A 23,313-nucleotide genomic window follows, 5' to 3' on the forward strand; every position below is an offset into this window, starting at 1 on the left:
ATGCACAACAGTATATAATTAGCTTTCTCACAATACTTTCTTTAATCAAGTGTTTCTATAAAAAAGAAATTCTGCTCTCATCCCTGTGAAATACACAGTTTAAGTTTTAAACAACATATGCTGCATTCGGATGGCTTAAAACTTGTATCGTGAGCCCAAAACAAGATTTTAAAAAATGACAACCATTATGAACTTAACTACTAAGATGGCTCATTATTCAGGTGTGGCCAAGCATTTCAGACTTCACAAAATAAACTGTTTGCGGTTTTGTGGAATGATTATATATCCTTTGTAAAAATGAAAATTTACAGGCCAAACTAATTGACTCTACATTGCGAGCTGGTATTCCATTTAAGTACTGATCATTACTGTTATATACTTTTAAGACTCTTATCAATGTGTCTCTTTGCCTTTTCCTGTCATTTTTTAGTACTTATTAATAGGGGTCAGTTAGCCGAATGATCGGTTTGCAATGCAGTGGGTTCAATTCCTGCACTGGCTGAGGTTACCGTAAAGGACTTTCCTTCTCAACCTCTCCCCTCACATGAGGTACAGTGATCCTTGGGCTAAACCACCACCGGTTGTCTCTCTCGCCAGGGTGACAATAGCCCTATAGTGCTCTGGGACTATGGTGACTTTACCTTTAATGCAATGAAAATAATCTTAGTAACAATGGAAATCATTTATTTTCCAATGCGTTAGGTTTCTTACATTGCAAGAAAATTATTTCACTGATTGCAAACACTGCTGCGAACATTCTGAACTTGCGCAAGGTGCTATTATAAATGCAAATGTCTCCTTTAAATTTGATCAACACATACACATTGTGATTAAGTACTACCACTATCATCACTCTTTTGGAAACAAATTTCAAAATTAACAACATTGACAAAAGGCTAGATACTCCCTATTTCTCATTTACATGCTGTCCCTCAGATCAAAACACCTGATGCCACATGGTCAGGTTCCACAAGTTGCTATTGATATCTCGCTATAGAACAGCTCCTTGTCTTGGCTCTTCCACTGTTATGTATTGTGGAAACTGCTTTCCCACGATCTAGTCCTAGATGTAAAGTCGAGTCAGGGGAGTTGAGAATAAGAAGATTGCAAGAGGTGTGAGCAGGAACAGGGAGATCCAAAGGAGAGAACAGTTTTAAATCCATCAAGAAGAGCCTACTCTGCTGAGATGCAAGAAAACTTCATATAACTGAAGTATTGAATTCCTTGCTAATAATATGGAATTTCGATTTTTGAGAAGATTGTAGCTCAAGTTGATAATAAGTATGCAAGTTAGCTCACTGAGCTTGAAGGTTTGTTTTCTGATGTTTCATCACCATACTATGCAACATCATCAGGTGAGAGTTCCCCCCCCCCCCCTCTCTATTTATAGGTCTTGGTTTCTTAAGGTGGGTGATGTCATTTCCAGGTTATTTTTTTCCCTCTTTTCAAGGGAAGGTAAATAGGATCTAAATCATATGTTTATTGATGGAGCTCTAGTTCGATTGCCATGCCTCTAAGAATTCTTGTGCATGTATTTGTTTCGCCTGACGTAGGATGTGTGTTGTCCCATTCAAAGTGGTGTCCTTCTTTGTCTGTGTATATAGAAACTAGTGATAGTGGGTCGTGTCTTTTGGTGGCCAGTTAGTGTACGGGTATGCTGGTGGCAAATTTCTTGCTAGTTTGTCGGGTGCAGTGTTTTTTATTTTACAGTTCTTGCATGGTATCTTATAAATGACGTTAGTTTTGCCGGTTGTACATAATGGATCCTTTAGGTTCATTATGGCTGCACAAGTTCAAGACATTACATTTGGAAAGCAATTGAGTGGATTCTACTGTAAGAAACAGTGAATTGTTAAATTTAAATCTGAAACGGAGATTGCAGATGCTGTAAATAGTATTGTAATAATCTGGTTAAAATGTTTCAGCTTTATGCATGTGCAATTGCAATGCATTAGCTATACCTCACTAGGCTGTGAAAAATGTGTTTAGGGTGAGTGTATTTTATATGTAGAAGTTTGTGCCATCTATTTCAATAAAATAATTTTTGCCTGTCATCCTTTACCAATTTAAACATTTAAGAAATTAATGTTTCTCTTGAATATTGTGGCTTTAAGTTGAATGGAGAGTTGATCATTGAGGATACTGATGAAATAGTCTAACTCTGCTTCGCCAAGACCCCAAATACTGCATATATATGTGTATAGGTTGACCCTTTATTTTTGGCCAAAAAATCTTGTATTTTCCTTTTATCTCCAGTACAAGTTGACCTTAATTCTTCACAGTTACAGATCAACATTTATGAGTCAGTGCGACTGCACGTTGCGCTCTGCTCCGGCTTTCCAGTCTGCTGGCCGTACCACTCAGTTCCAGGTCTGCCAGTCGTCACTCTCCACTCCAGGTTTTCGGAAATACTGTAATGGTACAACAGTACAGGGCGACCGTCGTATCCATGCCGTCTGTTTCAATTACTGCAGCCTGAACATATTACAGGGATCGTTCCAGAACCAGAGACCAGGGGACTGCCAGAAAAGTAATTTCCCATTTTATCTATTTTGTAGATCAATATTCACCCCCTTGAAAACAATACCTTAGGTACAAGTCGATTTCCTAATTTCAGATCTAAAAAAAAGTCTTCAAAATTTGACCTATACACAAGCATATACAGTACTTTATATCTCAACCAAGCTGGTTTCTACGTGACATTATTACCTACTAAATGAGTTAATGAGAATTAAAATGTAATGTCTAAATCAAAAAATAACCAACAAACATCAAAAAATTAGCCCTTGAGAAAATCTAAAGAGCTTAAAAAATGATTCTGATCCAATTGGCACACAACTTGAACTTACAGCTGTAAGCTAATGAATCCACAATTTTGAAACACTACACATGATGCAAGTGCCTATGCATTGAAACAGTTTTTACTTCTTTTTTTGACATCTTTTCATTCTTTGCAGCTAAGTACCAATGGAGGATGCAAACATAAAAAGCATAGTATTTGAATCAAAAGTATCTTCCAAATACCACTTTTTCAAAACACACACTGGAGTATGTGTTTAAACATATGCAGTTAAACTACAACCTCAAAAACACCATGGTGCCATCAAGTTAAAAGAGTTGTCAGGTTGAGTATTTCTGAAAAAAAAAACATATTTTGTTGAACATGATGCACTGCCCGAATCAGGGTAATTTCCCCTGAAATACAAAAGTATTGGAAAAACAATATGTATAGTGTATGAGGGGAGAGTTAGTGGTAAATACCTAGAAGTTCTAAGTATTATTTGATTGGTTAATAACAATTAATAGCTAATTTATGACTTCCCCACAACTTCCTTACTGATATTTTATGAAATACATAACATTATTACTTCTCCTGCTGAATTCATTAACATTTGTGGAACATACCTGAAAAACTCAAAGTTCAAGCAGGCTTTTGGGAGAAAGAATTTGTCATCTTGCTTGAACCACACTTTACTCATGGCAGTGTCCTGCAAGAATACAATTCCAAATTAGAAACAATTTCAAACTTTTAATTTTTACAGAATTACGCATCTTATCATCAAATAAGCTGCCAAAAAATTCAATAAGAGTACTCTGAAAGATAAAATGTCAAGTGAAAAAGTGATCATGTAACCAATGGAAGTTAGTTCTGCCTCTTCAGAAGTGAAGCCACAGTTCAATAAATTTGATGGATATCATACAATATACTGCCGTTTTGTTCAAATAATACAAAGTCTTTTCCAAACATCAATTGGGTCAGAGTTGGAACACTGTGTCCACCTTTGGGCATGTTTACTTTAGGAATGAAATCATTGATATGGAAAAATGCAGGGGGCGGCACTGTGGCTCAGTGGTTAACATGTTGCCTCACAGCACCAGGGACCCGGGTTAGAGTCCCACCTTGGGATACTATCTGTGTGGAGTTTGCATGTTCTCCCAGTGTCTGCATGGGTTTCCTCCGGGTGCTCTGCTTTCTTCCGACTATCCAAAGATGTGCAGGTCAGGTGAATTGACCATGCTAAATTGTCTATAGTGTTAGGTGCGTTAGTCGGGGTAAATATAGGGTAGGGGAATGGGTCTGAGTGGGTGACTCTTCCGAGGGTCAGCGTGGAGTTGTTGATCTAAAGGGCCTGTTTCATACTGTAGGTAATCTAATCTAATCAAACGCTTCATGGACATTACATTAGTTTTGAGCAGCTTCAGGTACAGAGGGATTGGAGAAATTTATGGCTCTTTTCAACGGTACTTTTGGGGCAGGAGTTAGGAAGTGGTGCTCAGTGATTTTAACAAAAAGTGCAGAAATTTAAAAACAAATGACATCAATTTCAAAGATTTTTTTTTAAATCACAAAAAGGGTTTTCAGAGTATGGAAACTGAAACAGAACACAAATATTAGAATCCATGCAAAGTTTAAGACAACTTTCACCTTTTGGAATTTTACTATTGCTTCACGATCTGAGATTGGAAGGCAGCCTGGATAGAATCCACAATAAACTGTTCATGGAATTGTTTGAGGAGCCAAATAGCCAACTCCTTGTGTATACATAAAATGGTATGTTCACCTTATACTGCCAGAATTAAATATATCTTTTTTTTAAAATACAAACTTTTACTTTACTTAAAGCATTGTAGGCACCTCAATACTACCAGAATTTCTAAGTAACACATGCTTTTACACTTTCAAAACAATTTTCAAACCATCAGTTGAACACTTCATTTCATTCATCCCAATAAATGCACTTCTTTGAATGCATCTTCGTGGACCTGGTGTATACTTCCAGTTCAATTAATTTTTCGCAACCGAACATTCTCAGAATAAAATACAGTCCGTACTCACGTCAGACCTTAAATGTTCCACACCAAGAATGTTAACATTCAAAAATTCAATTGTGTATTGAATTACAAATTGCCCATAAAATCTCTATACTGCCGAGCTACAAGGATAGAAGCTTAGACCATCCCTGTCAAATGTTTTACATCATGTAATTCATTAGCTCTGCACACTTGATATAGAAATGAGAAACATTCTGTGATCTATGACACAATACATTCACTCAAAAATCTGAAAAAAGAGTGAACTGTGCATTATTATCGTACATAAAATGTCTTTTTTTTAAAAATCACACTTATGATCTAATTTCAGCCAAGTTAACACCACATTAAAGTGGTGACAAATATAATCTCATACCCCAATTGAGTAATTCATGCATAGTGATGGTTTACATGTGCATTGGCATGCATTACACCAAGTAGTGGGGCATTAGGCTCCAAGTGTTGTGGTGAGGGAGTTATTTGAATATGACAAGTACTTTTAATACCTATTTTTATCCTGCTATATTAGAGTAGATAGGAGCATACTGGTAATATCACGATTAGTAATCCATAGGCCCAGGATTACTGAGGGCAGGGTTTCAATCTCACCACTATAGCTGGCCAAATTTAAATTTAATTCTGTCATACTGACTTAATAATGATGACCATGAAATGATCATTCATTCTGGTTTTAAAAACCCATCTACTTTGCTAATGTCCTTTAGGGAAGGAAATTGGCTATCAATACCTGGTGGCCTAAACAGACCATCAGACATTAAAAAAAAAACTTGGTTGCCTCTCAACTGCTCTTGAGAACGGTCTGGCCAGTCAGGTTCCTCAGCTCAAGCACAATTAGGGATGGAAAACTGTACATATCCCAGTGAAGAATAAATAACAAAGATTGCATATTTAATGTTGCAAATAGTGGGGTACCCATAAGTATCCAACAAAAAGCATTGTACCATTTAGTTTGCTCTTTAATGTAAGCATTGGCTGTGTCAGCATTTCAACCACATTACAATATGCCTGCAGCTAGAGCACAGCCCTCAGTAATTATTTCTAATAGCTTGAGTGAAATAAACTAGTTTTCATATTTGTTCTTAAACAATTAAAAAGTAAACTAAATTCTTAATTACACAAATTTGTACAAATGAAATACCATCATTTGCATACAGTATTATTCGACTCTAAGACCAGACACATTTACCTTAATAAGAGTTGGAAATGGGAGGGCATCATTTTCCAAAGGGAAAATCTCAAAATTTGTGGGAATGAACTCATTCCTCACTGGTAGTTTAAACTTGCCATTTAGATCTGCATTCTGCCATTTCTGTAAAATAGATAAAACTGATTTAGTACAAACATCACAGATTAGTAATTATTCCTTATACAGCAAAGGATCCTTTCATCGGCAAAAGGATGATTTTCACGTTGGGTAAGAGCTAGAGACAAAAATAGATTTTGCAATGAGACACTGCAAACACAACATTTACAGCATTACTGTCTTCCAGATTGAGGCTAGTGATCTGGAAAGTATACTTCTGGAGGTCAAAATGTAGGAGCATCCAAAAGCTTCTAAACAAGGATAGTCTTTTATCAAATATTGATCTCCTGGGAAAAAAAATAAAATCAGATACAGGCCGGACACAATGGGGTCGTAGACAGCCAGAAAACCAAAGGTTAACTAACAGCTTTCCTGGAATTGAAAACTGGTACTTTTGTTAGGCTGCTTAAATCCAGAATGTCACAAAGGAGATTAGAAGGCCACAATATGAATCCTTACCTCAGATGTCATCATAGAATCTCTACATTTTGGAAGCAGGCCATTTGGACCATTGAGTTCACAGTGACCCTCCAAACAGCATTCCACCCAGACCCACGCACTACCCTGTCCTGGTAACTCTGCATTTCCCGTGGCTAATCCACCTAGCCCGCACATCCCTAGAAACTATGGGCAATTTAGCTTGGCCAATCCACCTAACCTGCACATCTTCAAACTGTGGGAAGAAGCCAGAGTGGTTCGAGGAAACCCACACCAATATGGGGAGAATGTGCAAACTCCACATAGGCAGTCGAACCCAGGACCCTGGCACTGAGAGGCAGCAGTGCTAACCACTGAACAACATGCTGCACGTGTCGATAACAGGTTTCTCTCTGCTGAAAACAGTGAAAAGCCAAACCTTCAAATCCATTTTCCTTCATCTCAACCTTTAAGTCTACCCACTGTCAGTGTCCAAATGCCCTCCTTGAAATATGATGTGCTGTTTGCAGACACTGTTTCAGGTCTAAATTGTTTGAATGTGTTTTAGTGGTAAGAGTAGAAAGACAGGTTTCGTCCAGCCATCTTACTTTATCATCTGTTTTTATTGCAGAATGATCCAGTAATTTTGTTCATTTAAAAATAATTCTGTCTTATTAAATGGTTTCACATGTATGTATGGAAGTACAAATATAGCAGGTTTTGTCAATCATAACTTGACCATCTAGGAATTCTAGATGACATACTATTCTATGTTTTGGGGATTTTCTGGCACATGGAAATATTTTATTTCCAAGTGCTTATTGCTTCATAAGACTCTAGTGAATTCAATCCTCAGCAGTTAGGTAGAGCAAATAGTGGAGAATATATGGATACAAGGGTACAGCTAAGAAAACATCAGAGAGAGAGAGATTTGGCAGAGGGAAAAGAAGAAGAACCATTCTATTATATCACAATTCCTCACTAGTTTTAAACCACTTATGCCAGAACTCAGCATGAGACACTGCTTAGTGTGAAGACAATGCAAAGGGCACATATCATGAGATGATGTGAAATTAGGATGGCATAAATCATGGGTTTCCTGTAGATCTTGATGGCCCCAGTCTACCAGCACAAAACCAAGTAAAGTTTGTCCTGCAAATTAGATTCTCTTCAAAATGTAAAAGTATCTCTGCTCTGCACTCCCAGGAGATGCATTACACTGATAATCAAGTAACTTTGTAGTAAAGGCACCATTAGGCAGCAGTGATTTTGATTTTGCGTTCAGTTTGAGAAGAATGGTTCGAAGACCAGCGTCTTAAAACTTAAACAAGGACAACCTATGGCATGAAGATGGAGCTGACTGGAATACTAGGGTAAGGGATATGTTGGTAGAGATATAGAAATAGATATTTAAGGAGTTATTTCAGAATACTCATGACATATACATCCCAGTGAAGAAAGAAAGAAAGATAGATTTAAGGAAGAGATGTAACATCTATGGCTAAGCAAGGAAGTTAAAAGTAGTATAAAAACAGAAAGAAAAGGCACATAGTTCTGCAAAGATGAGTGGAAGGTAAAAAGATTGGTTCAAATATACTCAACAGCAAAGAATAACAGATTAATAAAAGACAGAGGAATGAGAATGAGAGAAACTTTTTTTTAAAAATAGTAGGAATGAATTGAGTGAGCACTAGTCACCTAGAAAGAAAGAGACCGAGACTGGAGAATTAATAATAGAAGATAGAGTATGGCAGATAAATTGAATGCACATTTTGCATCTGACTCTCGTCCTCTACAGTGAAGAAATATCCCTGAATAACTAACAATGAGAAATGAAGTGAGGAATTTAAAGCAATTACAATCACCAAGGGAAGGGCATTGAGAAAGTTCAGAACTAAAAGCTGACAAATCTCCTAGCCTTGATGGACTTCATCTGAGGATTGAAGAAGTTGCTATTGAGATTGTCAATGCATTGGTTTTAATTATTCAAAACTCCATTAGTTCTGGAAAAGGCACCAGCAGACTTGCCAATATGATTCCTCTATTCAAGGAAGGACACAAAATTGGAAGTCATAGGCCAGAATAGCCTAATATTTGTCATAGGAAACATACTGGAATCTATTATTAAAGAGGTCATAATAGGATACTTAGAAAATCTTAATGCAATCAAGCTGAGCTAACATTTTTGAGAAAGGGAAATAGTGTTTAACTAAGTTATCAGAGTTCTTTGGTTAACTAACAAGCAATGTATACAAAGGGAATTCAGCAAAACTACTGCATGCAGATTTGCAGAAAGCATTTGACAAAGTGCCACATCAAAATATTACTATACAAAATAAGAGCTCATGGCATAGGAAGCAATTAGCATGGATTGAGATTGATTTACTATTAGGAAACAAAGAAAGGGCATAAATGGATATTTTCAAGTTGATGGGATGTGGTAACTCATGTGCCACAGGAGTCAGTGCTGGGCTTCAATTATTTAATAAAAATAGTTTTATAAATTACTTGGATGAAGAGACCAAAGTTTATGGTTGCCAAGTTTCCTGACAATACAAAGACAAGCACCAGAGTAAGTTGTGAAAAGAGCATAAAGGAGTCTCCAAAGGGATATAGATTGGTTAAGGAGTGGGCAAAAGTTAGGCAGAAGGAACATATTGTGGGAAAATGTGAAGTAGGGGTACTTTGCTACACTTCTGGTCTCCAATTTAATGAAAAAACATAAATGCCTACAAAGTTTCTCAGGTAAGTTTCATCTTAACTGATCACCCATGCTTCCATCCCTCTCCCCCCAATTCTAGTCATGATTTGGAGGTGTTGGACTGGCGTGGACAAAGTTAAAAATCACACAACACCAGGTTATAGTCCAAAAGGTTATCTGGAAGCATGAGCTTTTGAGGTGCTGCCTCTTCATCATCACCACCGGATGAAAAAGCAATGCCTCGAAAGCTCATGCTTCCAAATAAACCTGTTGTACTATAACTTGGTGTTGTGAGGTTTTTAACCTTACCTCAATTCTAGATATCTTATTAAGAAAAAGGTAGAAACATGAGACAGGGTAGGAGCTGCAAAGATGTTTCCCTTTATGAAAGGGGACAGAACTGGAGGTATAATTTCAAAAGTGCTCTCCCAATTATGATGGGAACAGGAGGAACTTCTTCTCTAAGGATCATGGTGGGATCATTACATATTTTTAATGTGAAGGTGGAGAGAATCTTGACTAACACAAGAACCAAAAGGTTAGCAGTGTAAGGGAGGAATTTGGTTTGGAGACCATAATCACATTAGTCATCATCTTATTGAACGGCAGACTAGGCTATCACGACCAAATGGTCTGCTGCTCCTAATCTCGGTGTTCTGTGGACATTTAAATTCCATGGGTTTAATGTGTCACAGCCAAATCTCAACAAAACACAGATTGCAAAGGCTGAAATTTACACCAAATTAGCTAGCTTTTATGCAGGCACTCCATTTATTTTTTATAAGTTATTGAGATGCTCATCAATATACAAGTGCTGTGTTAATCAGAAAAAGGAAGATGTTAACATTCGGATTTCTGTAAAAGGACACAACACAGAAGTTCATTTTGGGTTTCTCTCAAGTTATCACAAAACGTGAGTAGATATAAAGCCATGATTATATTGGATATAGTTCCTACTTCTTTAATTTTTAAACAATTGTAAGAGAAATTGTCCAATGTAAACTATTTAACAGATCAGTGTATTTTAAGCAGTAATAATGCGAGACGAAACCATAACAAATTGCTTGACAAACTCAGCAGGTCTGGCAGCATCTATGGAGACAAAGCAGAGTTAATGTTTTGGCTCCACTGACCCTCCTTCAGAACAGTTGGCTCCACAATGCTGGTAGGTATGGTGAGTTTTTCCAGCTATTTCTGATTTTGATTCAAATTTTCAGAATCCGCAGTTCTTTATTTTTTTGTTCTGTGAAGAGAAAAATAGCTCTGTAGTAGCAAGATTGGATTTGAAGCATTAACTTTGCTTTCTCTCTACAAATGTTGCCAGAACTGAGTTTCTCCAGCAATTTTTGTTCTTGTTTCTGATTTCCAACATCTGTGATACTTTGCTTTAGTTTAGTGTATCCTGACAGATACCAAAATAAATAAACTTCAACTAAAATAATGTACATTATCTCCACTTTTGAAGGTTCACGTTTCCCACCTGGATGACATCAGCACCAATGGCTTCCTGTTTGTATTGTGTGCCGTACCATTTCTCTGTTATGTCCGTTTGTCCTTCAAATGATTTAGAAACCACTGCCACACTGTCAAGAGGAAGAACAGTAGAAATGAAGGAATTGACACTGATTCAGACGCAACACAATCTGAAATTTGATGCGAGTATTTAATGCCTGCAATGAACTACGCAAACTTGAGAGCAAATAGGGAAGATGGAAATAGTTTAACAAAATTAGAACATCACTGGAACTACAGCTCAAAATACACATTGCAGCAGGTGAATTAGTCCCCAAAATCTCAAAACTATCTGAGAGAATTCGCTCACCAGGTGATCAACCTAGAGAAAAGTCACACATCGAAAAGACAGAATCTGTGGGGAGCTGTTCTTCTAACCAGAAATTCAGTCTCTCCCATGCTTCTCCAATTGCAGATTTCTTCTTTTCATCTCTTGTTACTACTCAATAGTCAGAATCTATGATCAGAAGAGGAGCAAAGGTAGGAGGCAGGGCAGCAACCACTGATTGGTTGGTCCTGCCCATGAAGGAAATTGCCAGATCAGAGCAGGCCTAGTGGAGTCTTCACTTAGGCCACTTCAGCAATGGGAGTGTCTGCGAGGGCTGTGCGGGGCTGAAGCTGGACTCAAGTTACAGCCAAGGAATTGAGGGAATTTACAGAACAGCAGGCTATCCTAGTACTATTTCTCCCCCCAAAAAATGATTTTGTTTTGCTTGTGACTCAATTAAATGCATAGATTTGTCTCCCATTTTTGGCACATGAACATGGGAGACTGGGCATTAAATATACCAGACTTGGCTAGAATCAAATTACATTTACCTACTTATCCATAACCTATTTTCTGTCAGCAACAAATCTGCTTTGCTTATACACGCTCTGGGTTGCAACTAAAAATCTGATGATCTTCAGGGGGCTGCGGTTAGCAACAAGTGACAACATTGGATCCCATGGCTGTTGAGGAAGCCTTCAGGTACAGGACTGGGTTTGTGTCTGGAGGGTGGAATATAACACGTAATATATACTGTCCTTGGTAATTGTGCTAAATCTTTCTGCAGAAGAAAACTCTAAAAACACAAATGCAGTTGCTAAATATAAAGGGTGGCAAGGTGGCTAGCACCGCTGCCTCATAGTGCCAGGGAACTGGGTCCAATTCCAGACTTGGGTGACTGTCTCAGTTTGCATTTTCTCCCTGTGTCTTCTCCAGGTGGTCCTGTGCAGGTTAGATGGAGTGGCCAGCTTAAATTGTCCCATAGTGTCCTGGGATATGTAGGCAAGGTAGATTAGCAATGGTAAATGCAGGGTGACAGGGAGAGGGTAGGATTCTAGATGGGATGCTCTCCGGCTGGTCGGTGAGTACCCAGTGGGTCGAATGGCCTCTTTTCACACTTTAGATTCTATATTATGTGATCCATTATAAAATAATATTCGGTGAATATATTTCACATTACAATGTGAAAAAATTTCCTTATGCCTCTGGTTCTTTCACTATGATGACTTTTTCTCCTAAATTTAAAGTAGAATACTGGCATCTTTGATTCATCACTGTTTGCGTTCTATATTATTTTGGCAATACATCAGGCTCACATCAGATCAACTTTACACGTTAAATTTTATACACTTAACATGGGAAGACATTGATAAGTCTTTGCACCCAATACAGGTAGTTATTTTATAACACGATGGTTGTGTTCTTGTGCAACCCTGTATCATAGAAAAATTGCACTTTAGAACCAGCGCTTAACATTTTGGCAATATAATCGTGTTACAGCCAACATGTTTTAAAAATTCATGCTTTAGAAACAGTGTCCTCAATTCATCAATCTTGTTATAGCAAATTCACATTAACAAAAGCGCGTTATAGCAGAGCGACCTGTAATTACTGTAAGCATTTACAAGTCAGGTGAACTACATGATCCACAGCTCTCTTACTAAAGGTGACCTAATTTCAAAGACAGAGAAGTGCCCTCTAGTGATTCTAATAATATTTCACAAATCCAAAATTTAATCATGTATTTCATACAGGGTCAACTTTATTGCGCCTGAACAATTTGCAAGAAGTATTTAACATCTATGTATATTGACAATTTTAAACATTTGTAATGAATTATGAAGAGGTATATTTGTATCCCTATCTCTCCCCTACTTCCCACAACCACATAAAAAAAGCAAATTTTACATTCTTAAGTTTTTAACTTTTGGAGTGAAAAGCATTAGTTTAAGGGGGCAATTTTAGATTGTAGATTTATAATCTACAAGTGAATCAAGGGTAATGGACACAGACCAGAAAGTGGCATTCAGGCCACTGTCAGATGAGCCATGACCTTATTGAATGGCAAAATAAGCACAAAGTACCAAATGGCCGACTCCTGTCCCTTCATTTATATTACATTTCAGAAATTCTGCTCCAAAATTAGAACAGGAGTTGTTGCAATTGGGATTGCTAAAATCAGAATGTTCTAGTTAAAATCATAGCACCCAAGTTCCTCTTAGATTCCTCAAATTTAAGGCAAGACAGAACAGCTTGGGAACTGTTGCAAATAAAACATTAGAATAACAGTGAGTACTATTAGGTGATGTGCAAAGTGACAGCAAATTGCTGCATTCACACATATTCTGCTTAACATAAACATGCATAAGTCAATGTTCAAGATGTCTCATCCTTCTAAAAGTGGTGAGAAAATGAATGTTACCATGCAAATATAATGAATGTCATGAATTTCCTGCCCTTACCGCACTGATATGAAATAAACACGAACACATTCCAAATGAGGAAAAGAACCTCGAAACAGGAGAAGGCCATTCAATCCATCAAGGAGTCTGCTCAGCTTCTGAATTAGATCATGGGTGATGATTTACCTCAATGCCTCTTTCCTAAACATCTTCATATCCCTTGATGTTACTGCCAAACTACTAGATATTATCTTTCACAAGAGTGGAATCTCTATCTTTTTAATCACTGGAGATTTTTCTCCAATTTTCTTTCTAAAAAAAGAAACATTTAATTTTTCTTTACATTTAATTCAATTCTTCAGCTGTTATTTCTTGGTTTATAATCTGCATTACTCAGTAATATTTCAACTTTCTCATTTCTTTAAAAAAAACATATTGCTCACACACTGTCCACACAGTTTCAAACAAGCTTTTGAGAATAGCTACCTTTTTCAAAAATGTAGTAAGAGGAACATACAATGTAAATGTCAACGAAGAAGTTGTGGGCAAAGAACAAGGCTATAAGTGGTAGGCACCATTGCTTAACAAAAGGCCATCTCAAAATGCAATTTGCAATTACCAGTAAATGGCTCATTTGAGAGCTACCAGACTACATTGGGCTTGCTAAGGAGATTATTGACTTCTGATCAACTGCCAATTCAGTATCACAATAAAAAGGCTTTTCTTTATTTCTCACTTTTAGGCCAAAAATAAACCAGGCAGTATTATAACAATAACTTACCGCACAGATTCTGGTCTTAGTTTTTCCAGCACCATTTGAATTAAGTCAGCCCTAAACTCTTCCAGCAGGTATTCAGCTGCAAGCACTTCGTGAATGGGATAGTACTGGGTGATTAAAGAAAACGAAATGACTATACAGCAAGATATTAACATAACGAATCTGGGCTAATATTATGGACTGTGTAAACTTATCTTCATAAGCACTGAGCTAACAATTAAACAGAACAAGGTGACAAACCTGCACAGTGCATCTCAAAATACTGGCAAGAGCTTCAGAATTCTGTGCAACAGAATTTGACTGTTTCCAAGCACCTTACAGTGCTTATATATAGTTTTAAGGAACATTGCAAATTGAAATCGGTCCTTCAATAATAATTCTAAGATTTTACAATGGGCTCATGTCTGAAATGTCGATTCTCCTGCTCCTCAGCTGCTGCCTGACGTGCTGTGCTTTTCCAACACCACGCTCTTCGACTCTGATCTCCAGCATCTGCAGTCCTCATTTCTCCTAGCGTTAGCACAAAGGCTATCCAAAAGCTATATAAAAAAAAAAGTACCTTCACAGACTCTACTGTTAAAGCTACACATGGTATACTGAGAATTTGAATGAAATATTATGGTTAATTCTATCTTATTTAATATTAGATGTTTAATCGTGAGCACAGAGACTTGAACAAGAGCAGTAGAAGGTTCTCCTCTTCAGTTTCTCTCTGCCATCAATGTTCTGGTAGATTGCCCGAGTAGATTAGGATATTAGTATGACGAGGCACCGTTCATTCTACAGCCATCAAATATAATCTCTTATCTTCAGAAGTACCTAGGTCTCTGATCTATGGCCTCTCTGCGTAAGTCTAAAATTAGAGACTCTTTAAACATACTATCCCAACAATCTCAACACACCATATTTCGAAACAGATAGATATATGATCTGCATACTTGGATACATCCTCATGTTTACTTCTCTGACGATCATCTCCTATCCATTTATTATCCAACCAACAACATAAATCTTGTTGAAATGCTACCATTGATAAAATTCTCTGTAACTCCTTCAGAGTGTCAGGTACAAGACTTACCTGCATACAGGTGTGCATGAACTAGACACCAAACCTTTGCAATTTAAAAAGTGGCTCGTGTTACCAAACGAACTACTATAACTTCAATCTATAACACATTTGCTCCCAATAGAGAGGATACCCATTTTGATCCATCCAAAAAACAGTGCCAACATACAGCAGATCACTGCTAACTCTGTTTCAGAAAATAGCATACGTTAAAAAATGAAATACTTAACCCCAACTATCAACTCTCTTTGCTCCCCATCCTGTAAAGACTCCATTGGAATCACTGCTACAAGCTGCTTGGGAATAACTTGTTTTGTAAATCAATATTCAGCAAGAATTGTGTTAATTAAATTGCAAGTGAGTGCCATGGAGAATGAAAATGATCACACATTTAAGGACTACTTTGGAGTTATCTATACTCAGTGGGCAAAGCTGTCAACTGCTAGAGATAAAAAATTTAAAATATAGGGTCAAGAGATTTACATTTTGAAAATAAATTCCCTTTTCCCTTGCCACTTTCTTCCTTTACTGTGATAAGTTGCCAACCTTACAATAAGTTTTTAAAATATACACTGGAGAATAATGTTAAAACATAGTAGCAAACATGAAATATTTACATACATGTAATGAGCCAGCAAGTTTTGAAGTGTAGCCACGTGGTCGTTCTTTATCTTTGAACCTAAATGCCATAGCATTCAAATCCTAAATGTTAAACAATAAAAAGTCAGAAATAGTTATCTGATGAACATTCAGAGCTACACTTTACAGTAGTTACTCAGAAACAAATATCGTGGTCAAAGTCCATTTGTCTAATTGTGTAAATGTCAAAAGGAGGTACTGAACAGTAAAGAAATGCCACTTCAATGCTCAGGGTTGGAGTATCAGCAAGAATAAAAAAATTTTGCTGTGTCCCAGTGATTCAGTTAAAAACTGATCTATAAAGCTGATCCATGCAATGTTACTTCACAACTCTGAAAACATATGGTACTTGAATCTGGGTTTTCTGATTCAGAGGTAGGGACACTACCATTGCACAAGAGCCCCAGAGATTTGTTTCTTTTAGTTATCCAGAAATGCTCTTACACACAACTAATTTTTGCCCCATCACCAAACCATTATGTTTTTTTTCCTTCTATTAACCACCAGCAGTAAATGATCTATGATTCCAATTGAATAGCTTATGTGCAAAGCCGTTAAAAGCAATGCAAACCATCGAGGTTGAGGAAGAGGTAGGGAAAGTGGGACGGGGTCTGGGTTTGCTTTTTTGTCTCCCCCCTCCCCCACAAATGGACCAGTTTTATTTCTTTTCTTTACTAGATCCGTTTTATAAATAGTTTCTAATCAACCTGTTCAGAAATGCTGTTATACAGCTCTGGAGTAGATGAGACTTGAACCATACTTCTAACCCAGGAGGTAGAGACACCACCACTGCAACACAAGAGCTCCAAGGGTCTTTTTTTTTTTTAATATATCCATCTTAAACTCTGATAAATGAGTGCATCCACAATAATGTTAGCACTGCCTCCACGGTTCCAAGAGCTGGAAGTGCTAAACCTATTGCCAAAGCCTATTAGTGATACTATTTATGTACCCAAGGTGAAATACTGACAGTACAAAGGGTAACAGATTGCAACTTCTGATCAATATTAAATCACTAAATTATCTTGCTCTCTCAAATTTCTTATTGGACATGCGTCTGTGTTTTTTCCCCCATTTGGTTACTTCTGGCAAAATTTCATGAATCCACCTCAAACCTCTCTGTAAATCAGGATAAATGTTCAAGTGAGATTAAGAAAGGTTTTGTTCATTACCTTGCACTCCTGAAAAACCCACTCCTGTGGCCCTTCTGTACGCAGTTTATTAATATACTGGAACATGTGTAGAATTATATCATCAACATGCACTGCATACAAAAAAGGAAAGAAAGACAAAAATTGCATAGCATTAGGATCAAATTAAATACACATTGCTTTCTATAAACTAAGAAAATACAAACGGAACACAAATCAAGTTACTACCTTGGAAGCTTGTGAACAGATAGTCCTGTTTGATTGGTGACATTCCAAATCATGACTCCATTCCAAGCCCCAAATACTCTCATTGTGCCACCATCTGCCAGCCAAGAAAAAGCTAGCCGAACAGCAACATCAAGATATAAGAAACTTCACCCTGATGTACTGCAAAGCACTAAATACTTAAACAAGTTTCTAAAAACACTGCAAACTTTGGGGTACTGTCCGAATCAACTTTGGCTTCACTTTTGTCAGCTTTGGTGTCACCTGCACGCCAGAAGTGTTGCTGATTGGAACAGATTTAATATTTCTATAGCTACTTTTTTTTTTTTTAAAAATCCGGAAAATCACGCAACTGAATTTTTGACATGCATTACTCATGTTCGCACATCCAGTACAGTACGAAATTTAAAACACATATATATCATAAATGTATGCTTTACTTACCAAGTCCTTCTTCAGTAAGATCTACATTAATGATGAAAAACATAAAACCTTTAGCGCCTTCTTTTTGACCTCCAACAAGTGTGTTTACCCAACCTGGAAAAGACCACAGAAAAAAGTTAGCACACCTTTTTACTTTAAATATCTTAAATAAATACTTACATAAAGGGGCGGCACAGTGGCTCAGTGGTTAGCACTGCTGCCTCACAGTGCCAGGGACTGGGTTCAATTCTGGCCTTGGTCAACTGTCTGTGTGGAGTTTGCACATTCTCCCAGTGTCTTCATGGGTTTCCTCTGGGTGCTCCCATTTCCTCCCACAATCCAAAGGTGTGCAGGTTAGGTGAATTGGCCCTGCTAAATTGCCCATAGTGTTCAGGGATGTGTAGGTTTAGGTGCATTAGACAGGAGTAAATATAGGGTAGGGACAATGGGTCTGGATGGTTAGTCTTCATAGGGTCGTTGTTGGGCTGAAGGGCCTGTTTTCACGCTGTAGGGATTCTGTAATCTAAATATTTTGAAAGAACTTAAAATATGATCCAGAGTTTTGAACAAGAGTCATCTGACTCTAAGTGACAACTGCTTCTCTCTCGCCACAAATAATGCCAGATACAACTTTCTTTAGCATTTTAGCTTTTACTTTAGAAGTGATTTTTGGGAGTCACCAGAATAAATCACTGGATATTTTGAGGAAGAGAAAAAAGTTAGCATTGATTACGTGAACATTCAGAAAGTAAACAAAATTATGCTTCAGGGCAACAAACTGATGCACTACTACAGTGGACTATATTACTGTACATGGCAAAGTCACAGTAGGGAACTTTGATGTGCTCCAGCAAAGCAGCATATTGTTTGATATTAGACCATAGGATATAGAAACAAAATTAGGCCATTTGTCCATTGAGTCTGCTCCACCATTCGATTGTGCTTGATGTTTCTCAACTCCATTCTCCTGTCTTTTCCCCACAACCCTTGACCTCACTTACTAATCAAGAGCCTATCTCTGTCTTAAGTACACTCAATGACTTGGCCTCCAATCCACTGCAACAATGAATTCCTTAAATTCACTACCCTCTGAAGGTCGTCCCTTCACTCTGATGCTGTGCCTGCAGGTCCTAGTCTCTCCTACTAGTGGGAACATGCTCTCCACATCCACTCTATCCAGGCCTCAGTTAAGCACAATCATGTATTAACTTATCATAAAGTATTGCACAACAGAATGTAATAGCTCAGCATACTGAAGCATTAACACACAAGACAATATTACAGAGCAATGGGGTTTGACTGCCTTATGGTCACATGGTTAGCGCTTTCACTTGCCAAGACCTCAGAAGATGAAACAAAACAGTCAAACACTAAGCAAGTCACCCAGGCACATTTATGCATCAACTGGCAGCCAAGTATGAACAGGCATTCAAAACTAAATTCTCCCCTTTTGTTTTCGTGGATGCATAGAGAGAATGAGGGGGGGGTGGAGGGAAGATAACAGAATAAAACTAGATATAAACCCTATCTTTAAGCAGACAGAAAATGAGACACTTAAGAGTTCATTAAATCCAAATCTCTGAATTTTATTTGAATAACATGTATAATCTCCACTTCAAATGTCACCAAAGATTTAGTGAATAATCCAATTTGTACCAGGAGTCACACTGAACTCAGAGGTTTGAAACTAAAAACCAAGTAGATCCTTGAAAAAGTGTGTTTTGGATAAGGAAAAATGAATGAGTGGACCAAAATTCCTCTGACAAGGAAACTTCAACAGTATATAAAAACCTAGGGGAAAGAAAGCAGAGCTACTGGGGGAAGGAAAGTAACACTGCTGCACATTTCCCACAAACAACATTCATAATTACCTTTCGATTTGAGTTCTGAAAGAAGACTCCCCGGTCCTTCATGGCCAATCAAATGTCCGAGATAGTGACCTGGATTTGATTTGTAATACTTCTGAAGGTCGGGTATGGGAAAAGTGACATATAGATTCCGGATGTCTTTGATAGGTACCACCTTGTACAGTTGCTGTAAAGAAATTAACCAGTTTTATTATTATTTTTATTTACATTTCAATTCACCTTCATTTATATTTTGAAAAAACTATAATTAATTTTGTCCTATGCAAATAGCTGTCAAGTTAATTCACAGGTTTAATTTGCTTCACTGGCACAAGGAGAGTTTTAGATATAATATTTTAATTTTTTTCATACAAATGCCTTTATCATTTCTATGAGAAGATACACATTGCTTTCCAAAAGTAGTTGTGGTGCATTTATGTAAGCAACCTTATAACTGAACAGCAGTGACAAAAACTTATGGAAACTCAAGATTGCAACAGCTGAGCACACACACTGTTCAAGTTTATAAATCAGCTTTTTTGTAAATGAGCTTCACTGTAGAACTGAAGTCATTTTATGCATAATGACAATGAGCAATTATTAGCATTTAAATCTGCTGACTTGATTTATTCTACACTTTACTCATCATGTGGTGGTGGGGTGCAGGTGTCGTGGAGTGCTGGTGAATGTGAATCAAATAACAAAAAACATGCAAGAGGGTTTCAATGATTCAACTTGCAAAGAAGCCCATCCTCAGATTGTTTTGGGGCTCTTTTTTGCAAGACTTTTAAATTCAAGTTGTCTACTAATCTTCAGTTTTGACCTCAGGTGATCAGTCTTCAGGTGATCTTTCAACTCTGCAAGCAGGGCAACAAACAGTGAGTCTCTTCAATCAATCAGACTGAAGAGTCCTCAAGTAAAAATTAGACAGAATTCATGTAAAGAAAGTAAAATAAGGATCTCAAAAGATGAAGGGGGATTGGGAAGGAAGAAAAAATAAGCAGAAAATATGTAGTTTAAGCTCCAAAATGAATTATTACTGAAGGATTGAGATTCTACACTTCTAAAACTATGGACATGGGTAGGATCAAAATATTGATGCTAGAAATCCGAAACGAAAACAGAAAAAGCCCAAAATATTCAGTTCACGTAGTGCCTGTGGAAAAATAGCCTTTCTTTTATCCCAAGTGACCTTCCAATAGAACGGAGGGAAGTTAAATGGCTACATGTACTGTGAACATCATCAGTAGATGGCACAAAAATCACACATGCTCTGTCGCAATGGAAGGAAATGGCATTGCTAGAAATGTAAAACAAAGGTGTCAGCCCTAATTGAAACAGAATAGCCCACACCCTGACGGCAGGCAGTAGGCGACAGCAGCTGGAGGGAGAACCCATACCCTCCCCATTGTCTGCAACACCCATTGGGGCCCCAGCCTCCACTTCATTAACCCCACCCCTTGTCAGAAGCCCATGCACTGATTATGACAACATTGCTATGTGCAGAATGCAGTGACATAATTGGCACATGTGCAAATATTTCCTTTGCCCTATCCCGTTGTGGACAGATGGTGTTACTGGTTGCACAATGCACACATTGCATTATGTACAATCACTCCAAAGTCAGAAATACAATAGGTTTTCAACAAGGGAGAAGGGGTGGAGATAAAGTGTCAATGGACTAACAAAGAAACAAAATAGTGTCAAGAGGAGATATGGAGTTGCCCAAACATGTAATTAAATGGAGTGCAATAGTAAAAAGAGGAACACAATAGGCAGAGGGTTTTTTAAAAATGGAGTTTATTAATGAGTACAGAAGGCTGTCAAGTACTGAGAGTAAGGCAGAGTCCTTATCGTCAAGCTTGCATTGAGCTTGGGAGAACACTGTAGCAGGTCAACAAAGGAGGAGGGGAGAGAATAGTAATGACAAGAGATGAGAAACTCCAACTCAGGCTTGGAGTCTTAAGAGATATTCTACAAAGCAGATTTCTAAGGGAGACCAGATGCAGACTGAGTGACATGTAACTAAAATGTATTAGTTATGTACAAAAAGAAAACCAAAAGTTCTAATCAAGTCTAAACCTTTATAACAAAAATAAAATTTAATAAAAATAGAAACAGGCTAGAGTAGAAAGCAAAGTGGGCGGCACAGTGGTTAGCACTGCTGCCTCACAGCGCCAGAGACCCGGGTTCAATTCCCGCCTCAGGCAACTGACTGTGTGGAGTTTGCATATTCTCCCCGTGTCTGCATGGGTTTCCTCCGGGTGCTCCGGTTTCCTCCCACAAGTCCAAAGAATGTGCAGGTTAGGTGAATTGGCCATGCTAAATTGTCCGTAGTGTTAGGTGAAGGGATAAATGTAGGGGAATGGGTCTGCGTGTGTTGCGCTTCGGTGGGTCGGTGTGGACTTGTTGGGCCGAAGGGCCGATTTCCACACTAAGTAATCTAATCTAATCAAAGGAAGTTTTACTCCAACTGTACAAAAAGCCACAGGTTGACGACTAGGTTCATTCTGGGTACTGCATCTCAAAAAAAGGATAGATCAGTCTTGGAAGAATTACTGTATCATACAGGCAAAGAGTAGATCTAGAGTAGAACTAGACTTTTATTCCCTAGAATATAAGAGATTTAAAAGGGATATGATTGAAACTTCAGGATTCAGAATGAAATCAATACAGTAGATAAAAGAAATCGTTCCCACTGATGGGGAAGTCTCAGTAAAGTGCACATAGAAATCAGTTAAAAATGATAACATCAGTACCAAACCATTTGGAAAAGTAATTGGTAATCATTTCTTCACAAAGAGTGAAACTATCACACAAAGAAAATGCCAGGTCAACAGCTGAGATAGACAGTTTCTTTTTGCTGGATAACAGTTCATATAGATTTTTAGTCAAAGAGGGTAGATTGGTAAAAGTTACGTAGAAGCCATGCCTCTGAATCATTGATGGAATAGATTTGATGGGTTGAATAGCGTAGCTCATGTTTTTAAAAGGCACAATGAAGTGTCGGTCAGTGGTAGTGAATTGAGGTAGAGGTCAAAAGGTATGCAGCTGAAAACAGACAACTTTTGGAAAGGAATACAGGGTAAGGGTGAGAAAGAATGTGGGAGGTTGAAAATAGTCTGATTCAGCCAGACATAAAAGTACCAAAGGGGAATGGAGTTAAAGACAAAGGGTCAAAGATGACAGTCAATCTTCCTGAAGTTCAGTTGGAAGAAATGTCAGTCCATTCAAGTCAGGAGGTCAGATTAAAGAGACTGATTAGTACAGAGGCAGAGAAGACTGACAAATGGAAAGGGAGAAGTAGTTGCTTTCCATCAATACATATGCTGAAGCATGCCCAACATGTGCCTTATAGCCAAGGAGCAAAAGGATGGGCTAAGAAACAACCCTAAGAGATTTCCCAAAGGAATGGTGCAGAAATATGGAAAGGTTTGCTGGAGAAAACTAAACAAGGGAGCCTCATGAAACAAGAATGTTATGGCTCACCACAAGGGTGAAGAAAAATCATAGTTAGGCATATCCAATTCCACATACATTATACAGTAGCTGCTGGTTGGTGTAAAAACTCAAGTGGAACATGATAAAGGAGCCAGCCAACTCAGAGTCCAACAAATATGTAATTCTAGTCCAAATTACTCAATTGACTTAAAGTCCTCTGAATTGCCACAAAGTTGTATAGTCATTGTTCATGGGAATATCACACCAGAAACTTTAAGTCAAGCAGGGACAGGAGACAACTGCAGTC

The 23,313-nt window shown here is 37.8% G+C and overlaps 1 protein-coding gene across 4 annotated transcripts in view; it reads right to left on the reverse strand.

The window, feature by feature from the left end:
• The window catches only part of ide (insulin-degrading enzyme), a 119,536-nt gene that overhangs the window by 54,232 nt on the left and 41,991 nt on the right, over nucleotides 1-23,313 (reverse strand). For all 4 annotated transcript variants that reach the window (XM_043712501.2, XM_043712496.2, XM_043712500.2 and 1 more), the window contains exons 7-14: nucleotides 19,590-19,752; nucleotides 17,740-17,832; nucleotides 17,092-17,183; nucleotides 15,902-15,982; nucleotides 14,218-14,321; nucleotides 10,735-10,837; nucleotides 6,020-6,142; nucleotides 3,406-3,488 (exon numbers count right to left, since the gene is read on the reverse strand). In XM_043712501.2, the coding sequence (XP_043568436.1) occupies nucleotides 3,406-3,488; nucleotides 6,020-6,142; nucleotides 10,735-10,837; nucleotides 14,218-14,321; nucleotides 15,902-15,982; nucleotides 17,092-17,183; nucleotides 17,740-17,832; nucleotides 19,590-19,752 (842 nt within the window). The remainder of the gene's footprint in view (nucleotides 1-3,405; nucleotides 3,489-6,019; nucleotides 6,143-10,734; nucleotides 10,838-14,217; nucleotides 14,322-15,901; nucleotides 15,983-17,091; nucleotides 17,184-17,739; nucleotides 17,833-19,589; nucleotides 19,753-23,313) is intronic.

The sequence above is a fragment of the Chiloscyllium plagiosum genome, unplaced genomic scaffold, assembly GCF_037043375.1.
Source record: "Chiloscyllium plagiosum isolate Xiang-an unplaced genomic scaffold, Cpla_swu_hap1 HiC_scaffold_22, whole genome shotgun sequence".
Taxonomy (NCBI): Eukaryota; Metazoa; Chordata; class Chondrichthyes; order Orectolobiformes; family Hemiscylliidae; genus Chiloscyllium; species Chiloscyllium plagiosum.